General features: G+C 47.9%; 1 protein-coding gene across 1 annotated transcript in view; it reads right to left on the reverse strand.

The window, feature by feature from the left end:
* Nucleotides 1–12,764: 12,764 nt before the first annotated feature.
* Nucleotides 12,765–24,775, reverse strand: part of LOC144142627 (catalase-like) — a 33,133-nt gene continuing 21,122 nt past the window's right edge. Inside the window, exons 6-11 of the mRNA XM_077674270.1 lie at nucleotides 20,277–20,468; nucleotides 18,207–18,359; nucleotides 16,777–16,912; nucleotides 14,404–14,552; nucleotides 14,013–14,171; nucleotides 12,765–12,968 (exon numbers count right to left, since the gene is read on the reverse strand). Coding sequence (XP_077530396.1) covers nucleotides 12,960–12,968; nucleotides 14,013–14,171; nucleotides 14,404–14,552; nucleotides 16,777–16,912; nucleotides 18,207–18,359; nucleotides 20,277–20,468 — 798 coding nt within the window. The 3' untranslated portion in view covers nucleotides 12,765–12,959. The remainder of the gene's footprint in view (nucleotides 12,969–14,012; nucleotides 14,172–14,403; nucleotides 14,553–16,776; nucleotides 16,913–18,206; nucleotides 18,360–20,276; nucleotides 20,469–24,775) is intronic.

Consider the following 24,775-nt stretch of genomic DNA (forward strand, 5'->3'; position numbering starts at 1 on the left):
CTTGGTAACGTTTTAGCGTCTCGAGTGGGGCCAGTTGGTACATTCTGAACATACAAAACAGCGCAAAAAATGAGAACTAAGAAAGAAGGGCACCGACGATTGTTGGACGTTCTCGCGCTTCCTTTTTGAGCGATCCTTCTTCTCCAGACGGACGCGCCGACTGTGGAACAGGGCTTTTGTACTCCCACGGTAGCTTTCCCTAAGCGGGCGTAACAGTAGTTAGAGGCGCCGGGCGATGGGGTCAAGCATCCCCTCGCGCCACTCCGCTCGTCGCCATCCGGTTCCAAGCCCTTGTGTCGCCTTGGCTTGTTCGGCGGACGCTGCACACGTGCGCGAGCCGGACGTTGGAAGGCATTCCGTAGAGAAAACCTACACCAGGTTTCTCTGCGGCAAGCAGACTTCTTACCCTTCTTACCGACAAACGCAAAAGCAGCATTTGCACGAAAACGCGCTGTGAGTTAGGCCCAGGGAAGGAAACGGTGTAGCCACAAACACCAGGCATGGGCGACTGTATCCGCCGACACCATGGCACGCTGGGATGGAAAGATTTGTTGAATGTTTAAAGACAAAAATTTTCTTCCCTACCAAAGCATATGCGACCCGTGCCGCTGAAACGGCCACCCTGGCGAAACAAGCGATAAGTTACTGCTGTCTGAGAGAACCGAAGCACCAATTGCAGACGAATAGGGTAAAGGGGGTGCAGCGAATGGCAAGTGGCAGGCCGGCAGCAGAGCACGAAGCCAGTGTTCAGCGCTACAGGCTTCCGTGTAAACGGAGCAAACAAATTTCGCCTGTTTTTTTTTTTAAATTCCACGTTGACCACCAAATGAGGCGGCTTTTTTTTTCAAAACGAACCTAATCCGCAAACCAAAAATAAGTCAGATAAAACTGCACTGCAAAGAAAATCCCGGCAAGTTTCCCCTTAAATAATGTGGCAAATAAATAGTTGAGGCAATTCACTGCATACGTGTGGGCAGATCTTACTTTGTATGGAAAATGAGCCAGACCCTGCTTTGGCACGGATCAAAATGAGCCAAATCATTTGCCCAATGGGATTTCGCGTTTGGTGTGACTGTTCGGGCTGTTTTTGCATGATTTCTTTTTTTGCTTTTGAGAGCTGGCTTATTATGAGTTCACAGAGCAATGAGGAGATCGGGAAATTATCTGCCGCCACACGTCTACGATAACGTGAACGGAAGTGAACCAACTGAAACTGAGAGATGTGATACTATCATTTTGTCTCGTCTCACTCGTCCTTAGGGAGTAAATCTGGTTATTATTATTGTTATTACTCCTATATTTCCCGTTTGCGTACCTAACAAATTAGCAGCCGCTTACAAGCCATGACAAGCTATTATGGAAGATGATATGAGCAGGCTTCTTGTGAAGCGTTTTGGAAATTTATGGCAAGGCAATGAAGACCTTCATGAGTACCTTCATGAGGGGGGGGGGGGCCCGGCCTTCTCCCCCGAATTTTTTAAATGCGAATGCATTTATTAGTCGGGGGTTGTCTTGCGTCCATCGAGCGGCGTGCGCCTGCATTCCTCCAGCGCGAGCGCACGTGAGCGCGCGCCTCGTAGTTCCGCCTTCGTCGTCGTCGTAAATGCGAATGCATTTCTTAGTCGGGGGTTGTTGTGCTCCGTCGGCGTGCGCCCGCAGGTGTTATCTCTCTGCGCTCAGTGCCGAACGCATGCGCTTGAAGCGAGCTGTACTAGTTTGCTCGAAGCGGCAAGGACGGCTAGTACTGCGGTGTTAGTCTCGTGTCTAACGTGTATGGGAACTTGATATCGCACGCCGTTGCCACGTCTCCCGTTCGAGACACGTCTCCGTACAAGGACTTGTACACCCTTGCCTACACCGGAGACGGAGTCTTTGTGGTGACCGTGTACCTCGCGCCCAACCTCGCTCGAGACGCCGTTGCCGCGCAGCTGGGCGCGGCTATGGAAAGTGTGCGCGTGCGCTCCAAACCCTCTGACCCCATAGTCTTGGTTCGCGACTTCAACGTTGACGTGCGCAAGAAGAGTGGCGAGTGGCTGGTCGAGTACATGCAGACCAGGCACTCTATGCATTGTCTCTCTGCCAGCTTCGACACGTGCCCCACTACCATTCACGGGAGTTGCATTGATCTGGTCTTTACGCGAAGCTGTGACGCGCGTATGCTTCTCAAAGACCCTTTGACCGTGCACTTTAGCGATCACAAGGCAGTGATTGTGGCCGTCAGGTACAACGATAACACAAACAGGTGCTGATGAATAAATGATTACGTTCACACTCTCGTCATTAATAATAATAATAATAATACACTTTATTATTCATATACAATGTATAATACAGGCCTGCCTAAGCCACAACATGGGCTTGTAGGGCAGCGCCCGGCAGCTGGGGAACATCAAGGAATATTATTAACATATACAAGAAAAAAAAAATTAGCTGAGCATTTGTAGAAGCTGCGACTTGATTTGTTTGCGGGTAATGACAGAAAAAAAGACATCAGGCAACTCGTTCATAGTGCGCGGGACATAGAAGGAACGAGCATGTTCCCCGAAATAAGTGCGAACACGTGGAATAACAAAACGATCACGTGGGCGCAAGTCACGAGGAGGAGTGTATGTGTGACAGAATTCTTTTGTGTACAGATATTTCAAAACAACAGTCTCCTTAAACAATGAGTCAAAGGAGTGCATTCTCAAACAGGCAAAGACGCTAAGGTTTTCATCCCTTGACATACCATACATAACTGAGCGAAGAATTCCTTCCAACATAGCATTAATTTTCTTACGCCAGAAAGCAGTACAAAAATAAAAACAACATATGCCGTAACGGAGTACACTGTAAGCTAGGGCATGCGCAATTAACCTTCTAACAGTGATCGGACATAGAAACTTAAGTGAATAAAGCAAGCAAGAAATTTTGCGGAGGTGCCCACAAATGTAGGCCATATGACTGTTCCTGGACATATTCGAGTCAAAAAGAATACCTAAATATTTAACATTTGTCTGGTACTCTATCGGAAGGCAGGAACAATTACTACAACATCGAGGAGAATGGAGGTAAAATGGACGAAAAACAGGAATACGTTTTAAAGGATTGTGGAAGCATACTAGTTTTGTTTTAGCAGTGTTGACCGAAATCAAGTTGCTGCGAAACCACTTCATTACATTATTAGCATCAGTCCTCAACGCATCTACCGCCTGATCATAATCACCGTTACGCGAAACTAATAACGTATCGTCTGCATACTGAAAGACACGGCTGTGTTGAGCGGCATCAAAGAGGTCATTAACGTAAAGGTTAAACAAAGTGGGGGCCAAAATAGAACCCTGCGGTACACCACTCGTTAGTTTAATGTTCTTGCTTTTAATGCTGCCTATTGCAACGACCTGGGTTCGGTCACACAAATAGTTTCTAGAAAAGGACAAGAAAGGGCCGCGAAATCCGTAGTCACACAGTTTACAAAGGAGCACTTCATGACTGATAGAATCAAACGCTTTCGAAACGTCTAAAAATAAACCGCAGGAAAACTCGTTGTTATCAATTGTATTGTTCAGGTGATCGGACAGATCTTCCAAAGCCAACTGAGTGCCGCGCCCTGTGATGAAACCGTACTGTGTTGTTGATAACACATTATGTTGCTCGAGGAAGCTCAGCATGATAAAGTAGACATGTTTTTCAATTAACAAGGCAATACACAAAAGTATAGAAATAGTGCGGTAGTTTGATACAGAGTTGCGTTCCCCATCCTTGTAGAGCGGGAATACGAGTGCTTGTTTTGGTTTTTGTGGAAAGGACTGTGTTGAAATGACGTTGTTAACAATGACCAGTAAAACGCATTTCAAGGTATTGAAGTTCCTGCAGAGGACATCAACCGTAATACCATCCATATCAGCGCATTTCCGTCGCTTCATACTAAATAAAATATAGCGAATGTCTTCTTCTGTACACTCAGGCAGAAAGGCAGAGTTAACTACTGGACTCACTTTAGATGGAAAAAAGCCAGCAGGGGAGGAATTGCTTGCAGCCGAAGCAATTTGAGTGTTGAATTGGTCTGCTAACGTTATGGAAGGGGCACCAAAATTTCTAGCAATGGTTTCGTGCGTGTTTTTTGACTGACGACCTCTAAGCTGATTTATACCGGACCAGGTTTTGCCCGGGTTAGACCGGGATTCTGAAAATCTCCGATGGAAGTGTTGACGTTTTTCCAATCTAATTAAAGCAGTAACTCTATTGCGGGCAATTTTATAAGCGACACGCAATTTGTCGTTTTTAGGGGAGCGTCGACACAATACCCAAGCCAGCTCTTTCTCTGCAATAGCTGAGAGAATGCTGCGATTCATCCAAGGGCAATCAGTCTTCCTCTGTTTTAACAGTACCGTTTTTTTGCACGAGTTTACCATTTCCCCATAGATAGTTACAAAAGAATCATAGGCAGAGCATTCAGGAACCTCTGAAAGGAACGTTCCCAGTCATATTCTTTGAGCAAGAAGTCCAGCTTCCGATTTTCAACAATTTCAATTTCTGATCCTGCCCTGCTGTTGTGTACTGATTGCAGTGAACGCGAAATAAAACGACACCCTACAAAGAAATGATCGGACAACTTGTGCTCCACAACAAAAGGAATTACGTCATCGTTTTCAGCTCGAACGTTTACGTGATCCAAGCACGATGACACCAAAGATGCTCCTAGATACTCTACACGCGTCGGACAACTTATCATTGCCTCGATGCCAGCGTCCGCAAGTGTATTTAAGTATTCCACTACAACGGGCTTTTGGTTTTTTATTAGGTAAATGTTGATGTCGCCTATCATGCATATATGTCCCCGCGGAAAAGGAAGCATGCGCAGTTCTTCCACAAAATGTTTAGCGTTTAGGTGCGGAGGCCTGTAAATAGCAAGCAGGGTGACCGCAAAAGACTGGTTGCAAATGCGAATTGACAACGACTCGGCATTTGTGAAACCGATATCTACCACAGACGAAATCCAGTCATTTTTAATGAAAACCGCAATACCACCACCCACTTTATCCTTGCGAGTGAAGAAATGTTCTTGGTAGTCATGAAGAGAAAATTTACTAGTAAGCTCTTCATGAATGTTAATTTCAGTCAACACGAAAACATCAGCTAAGTCACGAATTACAGTCACATGTGCACAAAATTCATCCCAGTGTCGACGAATGCTCCTCACATTAACATGAAAAATAGTGAAGCAACTCGCAGTTCTAACAAAATCGTTGCGCAAGGAAAGAAAGTCCCTAAACGGAATGTTGAAACGGTTTAAGAGAAAAAAAAAAACGACGCAGAGCAGATTACTAATTAATGAGAGACAAATCAGAAGCGGTTACTATGCGAACACACCGGTCGCCCTCTGTTTTCCTGATGTAAATCCTGCCGTTCTTCACCCAGACAAACTCGTAGCTGGCTTCCCTAGCTCTGTTTCGTGTCATCCAGAAGAGCTCCCTGTTGGCTTTCGTGAGGTTCTCGGAAAAGTATATTTGCGGAAGCTTGTCCGTTTGTATCAAGTGTCGCAGCTTACCGCTCGCAGCCAACCATTCGTCTCGCACAGCAATTGAAGCGAACCTAACAAGTATTGGCGCGAGTCTGTCACTACGCACAGGCAAGCGGTGAGCAGCAACTACTTGAGTTGCATTGAAAGATACGATTTCAAGCTTAGCTGCAAGGTCTGAGACTGTGTTTGAGCATCAACGTTTGAGCATCGAACACCTTAAACGGCCGTGCCCTCAATCCCGCATCGTCAATGCGAGTGCTTGGCGTAGAAATAGACGCCTCTGGGTCCGCTGCTCCATGGATCCGCTGCGTGCGCGGCAAAGCCTCCAAGACGCTTCATCTCTTCCGACGGATCTCACAAAAGACCGGCGGTGCCTGTAGTCGCATGGCACGTATCCTAGTTCGATCTGTCTTGCAACCCCGGCTGATATACCAAGCTCAGTTTCAGCATCTCACACGAAGGGACTGGGACCTACTGGAAAGTGTAAACCGAGAGGCTATGCGAGTTATCACAGGCCTGCCTCGTATGACCCCAATTCCGACGCTACAAGCGGAGGCCCAGCTGAACACCCTCGACGAGCTTGTTGAACAGCGGAGGAGGGCACGTCACCTGAAAATTCAAACAATTCCCGTTGCTGCGGCATTGGCCCACTACTTCGATTCCAAGTCACCTGTTATATTACGAAAATCACCTGACCTTCCCCCTTGGAGCCGAAGCCAATCCACAGACAACCGGCCACTGACCCGGATACGCCGTTTTCATAATCAGTCCCTGCAGCCCAACCCTTTTCCCTCGGAGTCGGATGGCGCAGCCGAGGCAATGCAAGTGTACGTCGACGCAGGCATGGCCCCAAATCTCCTACACACCAGCCTTGTGTGCCCCACTCATCCAGAACTGCAGCAGACCTGCTCATATCTCACCGAGGCACCTCTTCCCTCAATCATGGCAGAACTTCTGGCCATCCGGGATGGGTTATCCTCATTAGAGCCTCGATTACGCATAAACCCGCCGTCGTGCCTTCACCTGTACACAGACTCCACACAGGCAGTCCGGGAACTCCGACGCGTCGCCAAGTCGCTCGACTTGACCTGCGATGTGCATCGCATTGTGAACTCTTTTCCGTGTCCCGTGCGAGTTCTGTGGAATAGACGTTCAACACCTGCCCACACTGACGCTGACGCGGCCTGCCATCCCCAGAGGGTAACTGGGCCGCTACCCCTGCTCCAGTTGTCGCAGAGTGACACCCTCATCATTCACAAGGAGTCTCTCCGGCGCTCCACGCGTGCCCTTCTTCCCCCGCGTGGGTCGGACCTTCCTGGCGGTTTAACCCGCCGCGAGGAGGTGGCGCTTCGGAGAATCCGCGTGGGCGCAGCTTTGACCCCGGCGATAAAGGCCTCATGGAGGACGCAAGTTCCCCCAGAAACATGCCCTTTCTGTAAAACCCCTGCCACTGAAGCGACCCTGGACCACCTCCTTGGTTCATGCTCGGGCCTCCAGGCAGCACGAGTTCGTCACATGAGGGCCCTTGGGTACCACCCAGGACGACCACCTGACCTTCGCCGCTGGACGCACGGTCCCCAATACCGGCCCCTCCTCGACTTCATTGTGGAGACGGGACTGCTGGACTACATCTAGTTTATGCCAAAGGGCGTACTTGCGTAAATAAAAAAAAAGAACACGCCTTTGTTGCTAGACCATGTCTATATTGAAGGGCCAACGCTGAAGCATCACTGCACAGCCGCACTTGCTTGCGCCCTAAAATTCATACTGCCGACGGAAGCACCCTTTTTTATCTATGTCTGTGGCTGCTAAACAGCTTTGGACATAGAGTTTCATACTAATATATACTAGAGGGAAATCGGGGGCTACGATCGCGGGCCGCCGTGGGCGGCGCCATTGCAGCTAGCGACGTTCCTCACCTATGCTGCGTTCCAATTCGCAGACAGCTTGGTAGACAGTCTAGGAAGCAGTCTAACTAGACGTCTAAAGGAATGAAATTGGAACGGCGCCTCGGTCGCAAACGCAACACCAGCGCAGACGACCAGCAGACGACAGCGTCGTTGCAGACATGTTGAGGTGAGCAAGGCGCAAGTTTCGTAACTAATATTACCATTGTTATTACAAACGTTACGTAATTTAAAAACTAGGCAAAGTCACCTTCATGACTAGTAAATTTTACTAAATATTTAAGTAAAGGAACAAGTGCTTTTGGTTCAACATAAAAACGCAAAAAGGTGGCGCTGGCGTCGCTTTTCAGTTTAGACGGAAAGGTAGCCTGCATCGTTGCTGACTTCGATGCTGTCTCCTCGAAGCAGTCTTCGTTGACTGCTTTGTTCGAATTGGAACGGGGCTTAACATGGCGTACTGTCCGCGAAGACGGCAACGAAGCTGTCTAAACGGTAAATTGGAACGCACCCCTACTTAGCTTAGCTAGCCACATGGCTTCGTTTTTGTCTCGAAGCCGAAATCAACTAAATAGGGTAAGATTTTTTTTCTGCTTCATTGTGCGAAATAATTATAAATAATCCCTAACTTCTAAATGATTCCTTGCAAAAAAATCTTTTTGAAGATCCTATTTTATAATAACAAAATAGATTTGAAGAATCTGTTTCAGTAATATTGTTGCTTTTTTTGCATTAAGAGCCAGCTTTCTAGCGTGTTCATTAGCCATGCCAAAGACAAGAGGAACGTACCTGGGGTGGTATTCTCGTAACTGTCCCTTTTGAAAACGTCCCTTTTGCGCCCCTTTCATCATGACGTACTTCCGGTTAAGCAGTGGGCCTTTGATTCAAATACTGTAACTGTTCTTGCAAACGCATTTTAAAGAACTGAAACCCTATCAGAGTATCTTTTATGTGTTTATTGTTCCGCGAGCGAACCAACAATAAGCCGACGAAAAATCATCTGCTCCAAATCGTCTACTCCAAGTAGCCACGGCTCATAGCTCCACCGTGCTTGCTTGGCGTCACATCCGGGTGTTCGTTTTTAGCCAATCAGGGCTCTCTCAAAAGGGACACTTTTGAAAGGGACACAAAAGGGACAAAACACGGGAATACCGCCCCTGAACGGTATATGACGGAACGCTTCCTGAAGCGCAGCTCTCCTATACAGTGGCGCCAGATTTCCTTCTAGTGTATATTAGTATGAAACTCTATGGCATTTGAAAAATGTTCTTCAATTGACCTTTTTCCAGTAGCGTAGCCCTCTTGCGGCGGCTGCCCGAACCACACTTGGGGGTTATAGAAAAACACGCCCTTTTTTTTCTGCCTGCCCTGTGCAGTTGAGGAAGCCGTCCCAGGCGCTATGCGTGGTTTTAGTGGCAGAGAAATTTTTCGACGGCAGCCGTAGCGCCTACCTGTGAGCCGCTTTCAGGGCTCAAAAAACAGAGCAGCACTTAGCTGAGTCGGCGTTCGCAACCAGCTAATCCAATACGGCGTCATTTTGATTACCTTCCCCCTCCCCCCCCCCAATAATGGCGGATCGGTCGCTGGGAGCGAGAGTAGCGCATGCGCAGAGCGCTACTGGAAAAAGGTCCATTGCGCGAAGCGTATATGGCAGTGTTTGGACGACTTGTCTGAAATTTTTTATGCCATTACAGCTTAGGAATCTGCCGCAGTTTTTTCGCGTAAATTTGACGTCGTGACATGCATTAGGTGGTCTTGTAATCTACAAGCATTAGGTGTGTAATGTAGCGATTCCCATTTCAGTGCCAAAAAAATATCGTGAGCCATTTGAGTCAACCTGCCAAGCTGGATGCCCCTCCTTAATGCATGACATTGAGGGCACACAGAAATAAGGAGAAACATATGACCGATGTTTATGGCTCCTGGGCGTTGACGGAAGACATTTTTGTACCACGTACACGCACGCACGCACTTTTATTTTCTCATCCGGATCTTGAGAAATAATGTATACTGACACCTAAACAACTCAAAATAAATATAAACATGAACAGACGTATAAACTTGTGGTCTAGTTCAGGTTCTAATCTTGAAATAGCGGGCTCCTTGATTATGTCGCGCATCGTCCTCGGACTTCCGGAAACGCGATCTCAATTTTCCCATGCATTGCTGAGGGACTTCCGGTCAGCACAAAGTCCCCGGATTTCCCGCGGACCATTCAGGACTGGTGAGTCGACGATGCACGCCGTCTATTATTACCTACCCTCACCAAGGTGCATCACCCAGTGAAGACGAACATAAAAATGAGGTCTAAATCGTGTCATCTTGGAGGGCAATCTTGTCTATGGTCGCGCGCTTAAACTGCGCACACCGGCACGTTGGTTGTTTAGCGCCTCGCGATTGAAAATGCCTCGCGTATCGAAGACGGTGGGAGTTTTGAAAGTTGTAGAGCTGATAGTCTTTCTTGGCCCACTTAAAATAGAACACTTTGGTCTGTCTGTCTATCTGTGTCTGTCTGTCTGTCTGTATGTCTGTGTCTGTCTGTCTGTCTGTCTGTCTGTCTGTCTGTCTGTCTGTCTGTCTTTGCTTTCAGCCACATTGAAAAAATTAATAAAGTTCAACAAATGTTTATACAGGCCAAACCTTCCCGACATACTAAACCTTGCAGGACACTCATGCTTGTCCAAATTGTCGAACAATTCGAAAATGTCAGGGGTATTTCTGGCCCACACAAATGCAATGCGCGCGGTTCTTTTATTATAAATACATGGCTGCTTGATTTTGCCACTAGATGACGATGATTACGAGTAAACTTTATTTGAGTCGAGGTGCTGATGTTAGGGCACCCGCCCGGTGGGACGCTTCCTTAGTCGGGGATGCCTTGGGCTGTGCTGGCCATCCATGCCCTCTCCACTAATCGTCGCTGGTGTGAGCGGTCGGGAAACAAAAAAATTGGTTGATTGATTGATTGAAGGGTTTAATGCGCCGACGCAACGCAGGCGATGAGGCGCGCCGTAGTGGAGGGCTCCGCATTATATTTGATCCCCTGGGGATCTTTAACGTGCGGCGAAATCTCGTACACACGGGAGTTTTTTGCTTTTCGCCTCCACCAGAAAAGCGGCCGCCGCGGCCGGGAATCGAACCCGCGACCTCGTGCTTAGCAGGGAACGCCTTATCCACTGAGCCACCACGGCGGGTGGAAAAAAAAATTAAGGAACCCTTGCCCTCCGGAAAAATGGGTGCGGGCGAAGCCCGAGCTCAGTGAAAACGAAATCGACAAAAATCGAAACGCAACGACCGCAAAACGAAACCACGTCTGCCAAATTCGAAACAACGCAATGACCGAAATGAACAAGCAAAACCTTCGATCGGTCTCAAAACTCAATCAAATGGACCCAAAACCCAAAATGAACTCAGAAATCAGAATGTACTCAGAACTCATTCGGGCTCAGGCGTACTCAAACTCAGTGGGGCTCACTCTGCTCAAACTCACTCAAGCTCAAACTCGCCATGCCACACTAGCATCGCGCTCACTCACACTCAAACTCGCACGTGAGTTTGAGTCCAGATGAGTCTGAGTGAGTGGACTCATGAGTGAGTCCGCCGACCTCTGCTCGTGTGTGCAGTGCAATAAAGCATTATTTCTCGTGACTTGGCGTTTTATTTCGCTTCATACGACACAGGGCTTCCGAATTCCACGCCCGGTGGTAGAGGGTACCGAACGAATTGTCTTAGAAGAAAAATGAACGCCATACCGCCATGTGAAAGCTGGTGTCTAGCGCAGCTGTTGTGAACCACTACACACGCACATGGGGGAGGGTATGGAATGTTCCTACCCGCCGCGGTGGCTCAGTGGCTAAGGCGTTGCGCTGCTGAGCACGAGGTCGCGGGTTCGATTCCCGGCCGCGGCGGCCGCTTTTCTGATGGAGGCGAAAAGCAAGAACGCCCGTGTGTACGAGATTTCGACGCACGTTAAAGATTCCCCGGTGGTCAAAATTAATCCGGTGCCCTCCACTACGGCGCGCCTCATCACCTGCGTTGAGTCGGCGCGTTAAACCCTGCAATCAAAATCAATCAATCAATGAAATGTTCCTCGTTGCCTCGGCGGGCTTGTCGCTTCCACTCGGCTTCTCTGGAGACAAATGCTGGGTCGTGACACATGCTCTTGGCGTCTTGGGCCAGAACTGCTCGGTCCTGTCTAGCCTGACGCGTGCGCGAGCCTCAAATGACGTCAGCCTCCTCGCCCTTTTAGAGCAGCTGCAAACCTAATCTTTACCAGAACAAACGGGGGGAAAGGGTCAGTTCCCCTTGTGCACCGGCGCTTTTTCATCCATCATGCAGTTTGATGGTTTTGTAGCGGAAGCTGCACTACGCTACCTCGGGAAGATTTCACGGGGTGACCAGTTTTGCCCCTGAGCGCCAGAGGTCAAACCACACCCCTTTCAGCAAGCACCCGGCACGGAGCAGCGGCCCGATAACGAGGAGAGATAAGCGAGAAGCCAAAGGAGACGCGCGCGGAACCCGTGCGCGGGACGTGGCGGAGGAAGGTGAGGAGGCTGCCGCCTCAGCGATAAGCGTGCGCCACGAAGGAAGGCCAAGTGCGGAGCAGAACCGTGTGCGATAGAGGAAGACGAACCTCCGACTGTGGTCCCTGGTACAGCGGCGACGCTAAACAACGCCGTGCGGCGAAAAGGAAGGAAAACGATACTGTTACACACAGCTTAGCTACTTTCAAGTCTTGCGCATTAGTGTTAGCTTCCTTCATTTTTTGCGGTTTTTTTCTTTACACAAATACTGAGCCCTATGCTGCACGCCATGATTGGCGCGAGCTCGGCGTCTTGGGGGACAACTGCTGGGTCCTGTCTGGGTTTTTGTTTACGACACGAAATTTTCCGACCAACTAGAGGCTAACAGCTTCGCTGTAAAATGTAACCGTAAAAAATGTTTACAGGGCCAGTTCGGGGGCCAGAATGGCGTCCTAACCTCACGCCACGGCAGTCTTTCTATACCAAAGAATGCTATGAAATAGGCTTTGGGCACTGCTGCTTAGCGGCTGCTCGACAGCCTTTTATGAAAGTGATGGCACGTGAGTAGAACACGCGCGCCCAAGCTGCGCAGAACCCCGATTCTAGGGAGGCTGTTGCGAGTGCCTGTCTGCTTGGCTACGTATTTCGGGTCGTAAGACGAAGAAACAAAAGCAAAGAAGGAGATGCATACACGGCGTAGCAGAAAAGAAGACTATCGAAGAAACTTGCGCTAAAGACAAAGAAGAGATAGTGAAGAAAGATATGCAAAAACGAAGTAGCAGTCAACTAGGCTTTCGTCTTCAAAGTGCGTAGGCAGACTTGAGTACTCCGAGAAATTTTTTTTATTCTTTGGTTGCACAACACAGACGAGACTAGTAACAGTGGCACCGAAAGTGAAGATCTGACGGCAGGCAATGTGCGAGAGCACGGAACATGCGCTTGTCAGTTTGTGGAGTGTAAACATTTCCCCTTCAAGTAAGAATATGCCGTGCAGGACACAAGGATCTGTGAAGTAGCAGCAGGAACACTTCAAAGTTCCTGAAAAAAGATGTATCACAGAAAAGTTGCCGTTACAGGCAGACTGACTGACTATGAGACAGAAACGCACAGAGACAGATACACAGACACAGATACAGACACACAGACACAGGCACACACACACACACACATACAGACACACACACACAGATAGACACACAGATAGACACAGAAAGACTAATTGATACTGGTTGAACCATAATTTCTATTCTTGGTCGTTGGGTCGCCAGAATTAAACTTTCTGTTTCACAAATTCTGCAAATTTGTAGGTACAGTATTGTTTACAAAATCATTTCTCCTTTGGTGTGGTCTTGGACTCCGGTTGTTCTCTTTTGATTCGTGTTTCCTCAGAGAGACCTTACCGCTGCTGTTGGTTGGCGTACTTTCGGTAGCAACAATTAAGATTTGTTAACGACCGCTCTTAAGAATGCAACAACAACGGGTAGCAAATATTTGACAGCTGGCGGTGGGCCACTCAGGAAGCACCATTTAGCGCAGTCGGTGTCTATAGTTCTCTTCGTGTTTCCGGAAGCGATGATATGGGGGAATGTTCGGACCGAATCAAATGCAAATTCTTTAAGGAATGCAAAGCGGCTGCGAATATCGAATGTGATGCCTAATACATTATTGGATTTTCTTTGAACGTGCATTTCGTTGAGAAGGGTAGCCTTCTGGCCTGAATAAGCTTGTTTGTTGCTGTGCACAAATTCGCTGCAATAAACTTGGTTTACTGAAAGAAGCCTGCTGCGTTCTTGTTTACGGGGCGATATCATAAGGCAAAATACTAAATTCCCGAAACAATAAAAAATTAGCGGGCGTTGCATACTTGCACGAGTGACAGGAACAGTGAAGTAACAGACAAACCATACCGTTGGTTCGAAATGTCGGTTTCACTGTCCCGGTCACTCATCTAAGTACGCAGTGCCCACCAAATTTAAATTCAAGGCTGTACCAACTATCTCAAAATGCCCTCACTATAGCTTCTTCTCGAATCAAATAAAAAGAGTCCGCAGTTCCCTCTGCTCCAGGGTGAACACGACCCACCTGCAAGAGTTCGTCGAGCTTCTTCGAGACGGCAGCTCCGAAGTCCGGATGAGCGCTGGCAAAGTTCGCGACAGCCCGCTTCCGTATGAAGTCCTGGGCGTCCTTGAGGTGGTTGGCGATGTTGGTCGTCAGGTGGTCGCGCTCTTCATCACTCAGCGCCTGCAAAGGCGCGCAGAAGAGTCAAAATGGCCATGGTCTCCCTCACCGCTAACGTGTACCGTAAATAACCACCCAAGAACTCTCTTAAACCAATGCACGGTTAAGAGAAATGAGAACCCTCATTTTCTTGCAAAAGGCACTTAAAAAACTCTGTGCAGCACTGACAAACGCGTGAACGCATCAACTGTTGATTCCATCGGGTACACGAAATTTTTCCTCGAAAGCGACCGACCTCCCAGAACTCTCGCGGTTGAGTGAAGTTGTCTTCGGATGAGCTGTTCCAGCGGTCAACATCTCCGGGCGATGCAAACCGGGGTGCATTCCATTTGGCGTCATCCACGGGACCGGAAAAGCTGTTCGGGAAGTAGTTGGGGGCCCCGCCTGCAGAGAAATGTCACGGGGATGGGGTAAGGGTACATGGGGCCGGGGTTAAGGAGCGCCCACACTTGCGAATACTAGAAACAAAAAAATTGGCTGCGTATCTGCTCCTTTTGTTGCAAACGTCGTCAAAAGACGATAGTCTTTGTAGACATTTTCCAAGGAAATGCCCCCCTTTGCTTTTCCGCTCACCTCTCATGCTGTTCCTGTACCGTCGCGCTCCTTCCAAGGTAAACACGGTAAAGGTTTGCGCAAGGCGATTTAAATTTACCGCCTTCCATTGCTACAGGCCGGGTTCCTCGATGCCAGCGCCGCAGTACGACGGAGACGCGCGTGAATGGAGAGAGAGAGAGAGAGAGACAGAGAGAGAGAGAGAGAGAGAGAGAGAGAGAGAGAGAGAGAGAGAGAGAGAGAGAGAGAGAGAGAGAGAGAGAGAGAGAGAGAGAACCACTTTATTTTACAACTGGGATTGAGGGGGGAACGATGGCCGAAGCCCATACGGCTTCGGCGACCGCAAGGGCCCGTGCGGTTAGAGTGTCCTGAACCGCCAGGTCCGAGCTCCCCAAGGCCTGTAGGCGGCCGACTAGAAGGTTTGTAGAGCCACTTGGCCGTGCTCCACGTGCGTTCCAAGGAGAACGTGGAATCTAGCTAGTGGAACCTTTCGTTGCTGTTGCCGCGTGATTTTTCATATGCCGCCAGGAGGCGGTGATTTTCTGAAGTCGATGTAGAATATCATTTGCTATCGAAAAACCAAGCATCCATGAATTTTTTAATAAAGAAACACTGTAAATATACCTTGTGTACTAATTTCCTGTCTTATATTTGCGTAATGTCTTGTTCTTGTTCAACAAAGTTGACAAGTATGAACAGATAAACCGGGCTTAGACGTAGTATATAAGACTATTGCGCAATATCATCTTTACTTTGGCCGGGTGGCTGAATCGAGTCACAGACAGACAGACAGACAGACAGAAAGACAGACAGACAGACAGACCAACATTTTTAGGTTGAAAGACTATCGTCTTAAAAAGTGCTATGCTCCACGTGACCCACGTGATCACACGCGACGCGTCTTTAAGTGCGTTACACTCCCCTAACCCGACACGACCGACAAACGACAGAATTAGTGTCTATTTGTCTATCGGACATGTCTTACAGTAATCTCATCGGACGTAACCAAATACACTACAGTTTTTTTTTTTCATAATAAAATTCTTCTCGAGCGTACGAGTTCGTTTCACGTCAGTGAAAAGGGCGGCGTTCGAAATTGTTTGGGTGCGAAGCCCAGCGCTACCACGGCGATGGTACGCAAGAGACCAAGGTGTGACAACCTATCAAAGCGGCGAACTGAAACGATAATGACTGATTGGGGAAAAAAACTACGCAAGAGACTAGACCGCAAAACGAATGGACACAGTCTTTGGCTGCAGCACATACAGGGCAAGGAAAGGATGTAGCAGATGTCAACAAAATAAAGCATAAATGACATGCGAAGTGTTAGCAAGCCACATGCAATCCACAGCCATCACCGGGAGCCTTATTTTGGAGCGGCCACGTTGTTTTGAAATCTAGTAATTTAGTTTCTGCTTATCTGTTTCCCCCATCCCCCTACTCCCACACCTACAGGACTTCTGGTGTCCACCCTTAGGTGAGAAAAACTACCCCTGCTGGTGGACTTTCCCATCTGTTGTTTGTAAGAATAAATTCGTTCATTTGACGTTTCCAGCGGAAAATATTGTATAATGGTGAAACGTGATAACCACAAAAGGCGATGTTATGACCACGTTGCATATCTGCAATGATGTTCCAGACAAATCCTGCCGGTCGTCCCACAAAAGTGGACGCTTTGAGACACATGCGCAGGAGTCTGTTCATTGACTGGAGCTATGTTAATTCCCCACCCCCTCTCAGTCAGGAAGAAAAAGGCAGTACCTGGACCTTAGGCAGTTTACCTGAAAGCAGTACTCTTTTTCAGCTGGTACATTGAGCATGCGAGAACATTTCGAGCCAGCGAGAGATACGTTTTGTTTAAGCGGTAGATTAGCTTGCGGTGACTGCATTCAGGCGCGATATGTTTCAGGGATAGGAAACGTTCGCAGTTGTGCTTCAGCAATGTGGGAGCTCCATGTTTGTTCCCAATATTAATTATCGCGTTTAATTATGCGGACGTGACAATGTAATTCCCACCACTAAAAGCAAGTGCTAAAACGATAGGAGGATCCGGTACCTTGATTTGTGACGGCCATATTGCCATCTCTCTCGTAGTTGGCCAGGCGCACTTTAAGAGGGCAGTTGACTGGCAACTGGTTGAAGTTGGGACCCAGTCGATGCCTTTGAGAGTCACCGTACGAGAACAGACGACCCTGCGATGAAACAGAAAGGAGTTTATTTGCCGAACAATTGTCTGCGTGTCTCACAACATTGCTTAAGACACCTTAATGGACAAATTTAGAGAATATGAGGAGGAATGTTTTAGAAAAATACCCCGGAATACGAAAATTAGCCACTATTGATGTTTAGCGGAACTTTAAGTGACCTAACGCACTGTGTTTGGCTGCATGCTCAAATGCAAATGTAAATAAGCTTAACAGCCCAGAATTTCATCTCTAGGTGAGAAGTTTCCTCAGATACTGTGCTTTGGAGTACCGACACGGCAAACTTCATTTAATTCCAGAAAGTGTATCTTCGGAAAGCAATATTGGGCGTAGGTACCTGGTCGGCGCACTTGCGCATGCGCAAGACCAGTTTTACCCGTTTGTGCGGGCGCAGTGGCGCCGGTCAACTACTAAGTACCGTACCGGTTCTCCCTTCTGCTATGACTCTACTATAGCAAAGCGAAGAACCGGTCCTGGTATAGTATCCGATAGCGACCGGCGCCACTCCGCATGCACATAACTTCTCTTGTTACCTCTGAGCATGAGAAGTGCCGGTAAGCTATCGGGTACCGTTCCTTACTGATTACCCCTTCTGCTGCGACTCAAATGACTCAAACACTGTAGTTAACCCTTCTTGTCCCAATTTAAACTCATCTGGAGGTTGTTAAAAAGCTTCAGCGAGTATTTTGTTTTAATGCGCAAGCATCACTCCCACATTACTTCGTAAGTTGCCAAAAAAAATCGGTGTCCGCAGACAAGCACGGCCAGAACGTGCCACCGAAAATTCCGATTGGCTGCACGTGTATATAGCAAAAACCTTGCATCAAAATCACCCATTGGCTGCGGCGGCCTAACAGCGTGCTTACTGCAGGTGGATTGGCCAGGGAAGATAACAGAAGCCGCCAGAAGGTCACCGTCGATTCAACGACTCAAATGTGGCAGCGCACGGGTGCATGCGACGGCCGGACGGGATCCCCAACCTTACGCGTCTAACATTCCCAGCCGTTATACACGCAGCTTGACGTACAATGCTCAAAGTCTGGGTGTAGGCCTAGCAACATAGCCACTCAGTTGCACTGGCCAGTGACGACAACAGCTGCAGTCATAAAATCGCGGTTCATCCTCATTTTCCAGCGACACGTCGGCGTACCCACCCACAGGCGAACCACACTTTCCAAACTCAACAAGAAATTAACGATGCTCCCGCATTCCCACATCGGAAGAGAAAGCTTAGCCTTCCCCGTCGCTTTATTTGAGGGTGTAATGTAGTAAATACACAAACCTGGAGGAGCTTGTCGGGACTCGGCTCGATGCCCGGAACTAGGTTCGCTGGGGTCATGGCTATCTGCTCGACGTCGGAGAAGTAGTTGGTGGGATTCCGCTGCAGGACCAACTTGCCGACGGGAATCAGCGGGAACTCGGAGAGTGGCCACAACTGGAAACAATGAAAGAGCCGAATGAAACCTTGCTTCAAGTGCCGACAATGTGGAAAAGAACGCGCACGTCGTCTTGCAGGAAGCGATGATCAAGTGGGGTGTTCAGAGAAGGACAGCCAAAGTGGTGGCATGACCGTTTCTTGTTTGATATGAAACTTTAATATTGTGTAGACCACTGTATCCTCGCCATTGCACTGGCATTATTTTAGTGAGAAATCCCATAGTTGGGTTTAGTAAAGAAAAATTTAGGACGCGATTGGGGAGGGCTACTTTCCACATATGCGGCAACTTTGGGGACCTGCAAAACAAAGCGGAAAGAATTCTGAATCTTCGTAGGTTTTTAGCCAAATATTTGCAAACTTTGCTACTGGATTCCGAAAAATTCACTTCGTCATGCCTGCATTTTTTGACAAAACATTTCTCAAATTTATTAGCGAGAGCAATGTTGTTCAAAAGTGGCACTTCTAAAGACGTTTTTTACGCATCGGCCTAAAGGCTAAGCTCGATAGTTTAACCTTGTTTACACGGGGCTTCTGAACACGTGGTACCCTGCTAATTGCCAAAGAAAGCAAACTTTTCAATACACTGCTTCCTCATTTGCGGAAAAAAAATGAAAATATAAAAAAGGGCCACCTTGACACGTCATAAAAGAACAATGCTTATCAATTTACGCAATATATACAACAATATGACACTCCATAAATGCATACTATTCTTGCAATATTATTGCAATATTTTTGCTTTACTTGGAGAAATGGGTCATATGCAACATTTTTTTCCCGATAAACTGTTGAATAGGAGTTCGCAATAAACAAAGACGAATAACTATGGCTGTCTTTACAGATTTTAGAAAAAATAAATTGACTGATACAAAGAAAGCTGATCAGAGCAATTATATTTAGACATTGTCGGAATTGTTAGTTGTGGAAGGTATTATAATATTTGAGCTTTTGACCTTGTGTCTTCTACCAGAGTGAGATTGCCATTCTAACAATATTTCGCTATCGCCTTGCCTTAGCTGTGTCAGAAACCGATATTTTACGCTTCTGTAGACGGTGCTTAACCGCACATTATTAGTATTTGTTCGATTTACAAGTAACGACGCGGCTGGTACTGAGATGGTTTGACGTGCGGTAATCGCGGTCAAGGGTGTATTTCCATTCTCTCTGATACATACGACTTAGCCTTTTCAACTGTTCATCTTTTAGGCCCCCAGGGATGATCGTTGCGTTGGTGCCGGTTTTGCTCGGGTTTAATTCGAACAGCTCCAGAAGCGACCACACTATGGCGAGGTTTTATACTTACGAATCTCGCACTTGAAACTTTTTAACGTTATCAAAATCGGCGATCGATTTATCAAAAGTACCTTGGCGCGATCTACTTGTTTCTCACTGGGGTACAGAAGCCATTCAGCGTGAGCAAGACGGTGCGAAGAAGAGACACCAATATGGACGCACAAGGTCCCATATTAGTGCCCCATATTGCTCCTGTCTTGCGCGCGCTAAGTCCGTTTACATCAACTGCTACTTCCTCAATAATAAGGCTTTCGAGCTTAGTTCGCCTCTTCACTGTTGATTTCGCTCTCAGTACTGTCCTGCATTACAACTTTATGGCCCATAGTCTTTAAGCCACCTCCTGTACATCGAGTTTCTGTCTTGCATCAGAACCTCCCCCTACTCCTTCTAACACTTTTGTTGATCGCGCGGTTGGCACAGCAGACAAGTGTACTGATGGATTGAATTACGTTTATCCCGCCCAAAAGTTTTGTCCTGAGCTTCGTCCTATACGGCAATGAAACCTTTTCTCACCAGCCAAACATATGGAACCCTTATTGAGCATGGATGTTTCACACGTTATTGGCCGCTTTCTAGCGCACATTAAATTTCTGCGCAGAATCGGCGAGCATAAAAACTGACCTTGGTCACATCGAAGGGGTTGAAGGTCCAGGACCTGGCCTGCTCGAACGTCATCACTTGGATGTAGAGAGTCCAGGTCGGGTAGTCCTTGCTGGCGATGGAGTTGTAGAGGTCTCGAATGTAGTAATCAGGGTCCTTGCCCATAAGTCCCTCGGCCTCACTCGCCGACAAGCTCCGGGATCCTTGGTCGTTCTGAAAAGGGAAGAAAAGCGCTAAAGGCACAACTGGACGACAGCAAATCCGAGAATATCTCAAATAAAAAGAAAAATAAATCGGACAAGAATAATGCACTAAAAAAACTAGATCTCTTTCTAAAACTGCGCGGAGACATAGGACTAAAAGGTGACACATGAGTGCTGTCTGCGCGTTATTTCTTTAGTAAAGTTTTTGAAGAGGTCATGCATCACACCCAAGTAGCCCAACGTCAAGGGCTAGTACAGGTTATATCGGACGTTGTTTTTAATGTGAATTCAGTACTTGTTAGGCGAAAACCGAGCGTCGTGGCTAAGTGGTGGCCCATAAAATAGCCGACCCGAATGACACAAAATGGCTGAAATCCAACCCCTCCAAAATAAAAAAAAAGATCTATGGCTTATACAGCCCAAGGAGAAGGGTGCCTTAGGTGCTGATGTCTGGGCATCCGCCTGGTGGGGGGGTTTCCAAAAAAACTGACAGGGGTACATTGAACTAGACGGTAAGGTGTGTCGCGCGGGGGAAAACCAATGGAGACCGAGGGTTCTTTTTGTGAGGACAAAATTGTATGGAGCGTAGGCTCCATACCCCAGAGAACTCCTTCCCCAGAGAACTCCTGTTACAGCCAGCGCCACCTATAAGTTTTTAAATCAAACTAAACAGTTATTTAATGGGTTTTATAAAGCTTTATATCATGAAATGCAGAAAGAAGGCTATTTAGGGTGATACATAAGGATGAGCTGATATAGGACCAGACCATTCTTGCACTGTACCACCGCCCATAGACTTTTCACGTGTCGCACTGACGGACCCCAACACACACGCTTCCTCTTTTTTTTTTTCACTTTTATTTTCTCCTATCTTCTCTCTCTTCCACCTTTCTTCCTATTGCAACTTTTTTTCCCTCCTCCCGTACCCCGCAGAGTAGCATGTCGGCGTCAACATGCCGGCAGACCTCTCTGCTTTCCTCTAATAAAGAGCTTTCTCTCTCTCTCTCTCTCTCTCTAAGGATTAATTTAACAAACAAAGCTTCTAAAACCAACTGGTAAGCAGCGGCCGCCAGGTGCGCTGCTAACAATAGGAGTTTCCTCAGCAGACATTTTCATCGCAAAAGGGACCCCCCTAATCGGCCCCGAACGGCACACCTCTCTCTTCTAGTGCACTGTAACAGGGTATAAAATGCTCTGAGTAACCGCACGTTTCTCAGGGAAGTTCGTATGACCGAAGTAAGTAACCGAGTTGAAAGCGAAATTGGGTTAATGTGCGTCTTAAAAAATTAAACCTCGGGACTCCGGATTGCAAGACAAGCCCACCCAGACCCTATCTCCGACGCCATCCAAGTTTAATGACCACCTGACTGAAGGTGAACCTGACTTAACCTGACTGAAGGTGAACCTGGCCATCGACTTAAAAAAGCGCTAGCAATCATCAAATTAATCAGCAGGCCTGCGTATATGTCGCTAATTACAGAAGTAACAGTTAGAGTAGCAAAGTTTGTTCCCTTTAAATCTCCTCTTTGTTCAGTGATGGGATCGCGGGTATGCGGGTAGACCGCCGTCCGACGACACTAGCTGATCGCTGCAGGCATGGCTATCACCGCAGCCGGATGTTACTCCGCGCGGCGCAAGGAGTGCGCTTATGGGAATATTTTGATCTTATGGCACGAACCGTTTCCGGTATTTTTTGGACCTAATATGCTTATAGACCACTGCAGCGACGACAAACAACCTACGTGAGGAAATGCAGACGATATCCGGCATTAATAGCAATGTCCTTTCAAAACGCGCGCCGTGACATCCGGGTCCGTCGCTTAGGCGGAGTGATACCGTACATGAGCTATTGCCGTTTTCAACTTGTTCCCGAGTACAGAGTGCCGTCCGACGACATTCGAATACTTAAGACCAGGCTAGCACCGGCCAAAGCGTCTGTCGTTGCGTAGAGAATCCGTCTTAACTTGTTAATCCCAAGGACGGTGGTTCTAGACCGGCTCTTGCCTGGGTTGTTTTTTCATCTTTAAATTGAACTACAATTTTTATGGCTTAGGTTAGTTTTGATGTTTAAGATGATATCTTTGTGTGAGTTAGATCATGATATGTTATGTTTAAGTTGATTGCCCAGCTTTACGATATTTAGAGCGATGTAGTGCGAGACGCCGCAATTTTGTTACAAAACTCCGGTGGTCGTCGATATAGTGGAGCGCTTATAACACCGTCGAACGGCACTCTAGACACGGCCAAAGGAAAATGCGCAAAGGAAAAAGAATGATCATAATGACGTCATTCTGGGCAACAGCGCGAAAAAAGACGTGGACGAAGGGAACGGACAGAATGCTCGCGCTGTTGCCCAGAATGACGCATACTTACTTTTATTTCTCTACTCATCTACTGCTAATCCATCCTAATATTTAAATATTTTTCTTTCCCTACAAAAATTACCTAATTTCTTTCGGGAAGGCGCCCATTTCCTTGCCAATCCCCCTGAGTGGGTACGCACTATTTACTGGAACCACCACCACTACCTTGCCCAGCTCACTACTCTGATGATAATGACTTCACACCGCATTTGCTTCGTAGTGAACGCGAAAGCCGTAGGATCCATCGCAAGGGGTGCTTAGGTTTCCCCGTAATTTTTTCTCATGTTCTTAATAAGTGTTGCAGCAGAGAAGGTGAACACAATCTATCACACGTAACACAGCGATGTGCGAGATGGTTTTAGTCCTAACGTGTTCTACTTATTTACCGTACCGTAACTTCGTGCACCATGAGTTGGATGGCACAACCGAAATTGCGTAACTGAAACAGCGACGGCGTGCCAGCTGTCTAAAACTCAGAAGGACTTTTTTCTCTCTCCACAACCTCCCCAACCCCGAATTGGGTCTAGTTGCGTCTCCTGATCGACCAAATCTCTTACTTTGTTCACTGAGTGCAACAACCTTCCCTGGCGGCGGTGTGCTAGTGCTGCAAATAAGGGGGTCATACCCACTCAGGAGATTGAACAGGAAGACACTCACAAAAATCAGCGACATAGCAAGTAGAAAGATGCACACAGACATGTCCGAGCACACGAAATAGAACTACATGGAACGAAGAAATTGGAAAAGAGAAGTACGAGTAATGCCACCCCTCCACCAAGGACTGAGCCGGGAGGAGGCCGTGTTGCTATGGCAGCTCCAAACCGGATCCATCCTCGCGCTGGCAACGCTGCGCATGTTACACCTAGGACTTTATTTGAGTGGTCTGTGCAAAGTGTGTAAAGTGGGTCTGGCAGATCAGTGGCACATCTTCTGGGACTGTGTCTGGTTTCCAGACGAAGCAAAATCGAAGACTTATCCGCCAAAACTCCATGAAGCAGTGCGCAGTAACGACAAGGACGTGCTACTTCGGGCCGTCCAGTAGGCCCTGGGTGCGCTCGAAAAACACAGACCAGGCGACCCGACAATGGGGTGCCTTGGCGCTGTGCAGAGTAACAGCAAACCCTAGGTCGGCGCCAGGACCGCGTCGGGGCGAGTAAAAACCGTCGTTTTGCAGGCATCAATAAAGTTATACCTAACCTAACCTAAATGTAGAATATTCCGGGAAAGTTTGTGGTATATGCCGCTTCCAGAAGACGACGAACTAGCACATTGCACGAGACCACGATCTCGTGCGCTCGCAGAGCTAGATTGGAACACGGCTACACCGGTTTCGCTGACGTCTTGATCTCTGCCGCCAGCAAAGCTCATTCCGAAAAGGAACTTAGGTGAGCGCAGTCCTCGAAGCAGCCTTGCCCTCCTGTGCTGCTTCTGATCTTGGCCGACTTCAGCTATCCGTTCTTCGGAACGTCTGCGGTTCCCTGCAGCTCGCTCAATACCGTCCACCTGGTGCCGGCGTGGTGCTAGCATCGATCGTCGGATCATCAAGGGCCATTGGCTTCACTGGACACCGCTCCCGATAGCTGCCGGTAAACGGATTGTCCTCTTCAAGTTTGTAAGATTTCGAGCCCGGCAACACAGGGAGAAGCACTGATGATGCCTGGAAATTCTCTGTCAACAGCGGCTGCGGCGGACGACGCATCACTTAACCGTCGCACTCTGATGCCAGACGAACTCGAAGACAAGCCTTTTGACACCTCATCACCAGTGGGAGGTAGCTACGTTTCGCCCGTCCTTCACGCGGACTCGCTGGGGGCGTGCGACGTAATGGAATCACAGTGGGCCAGCCGATCCGCAGGCAACAGAAGGCCATATGACCCCGCCCAGGACCTGAGGGAAGGCACCAACTGGAAGGTATGGAGGCTGTCACGTAAGGCCTCTGACACTGCAGAAGACA

The sequence above is a fragment of the Haemaphysalis longicornis genome, unplaced genomic scaffold, assembly GCF_048455015.1.
Source record: "Haemaphysalis longicornis isolate Haplotype H1 unplaced genomic scaffold, Haemaphysalis longicornis Haplotype H1 scaffold_6, whole genome shotgun sequence".
NCBI lineage: Eukaryota > Metazoa > Arthropoda > Arachnida > Ixodida > Ixodidae > Haemaphysalis > Haemaphysalis longicornis.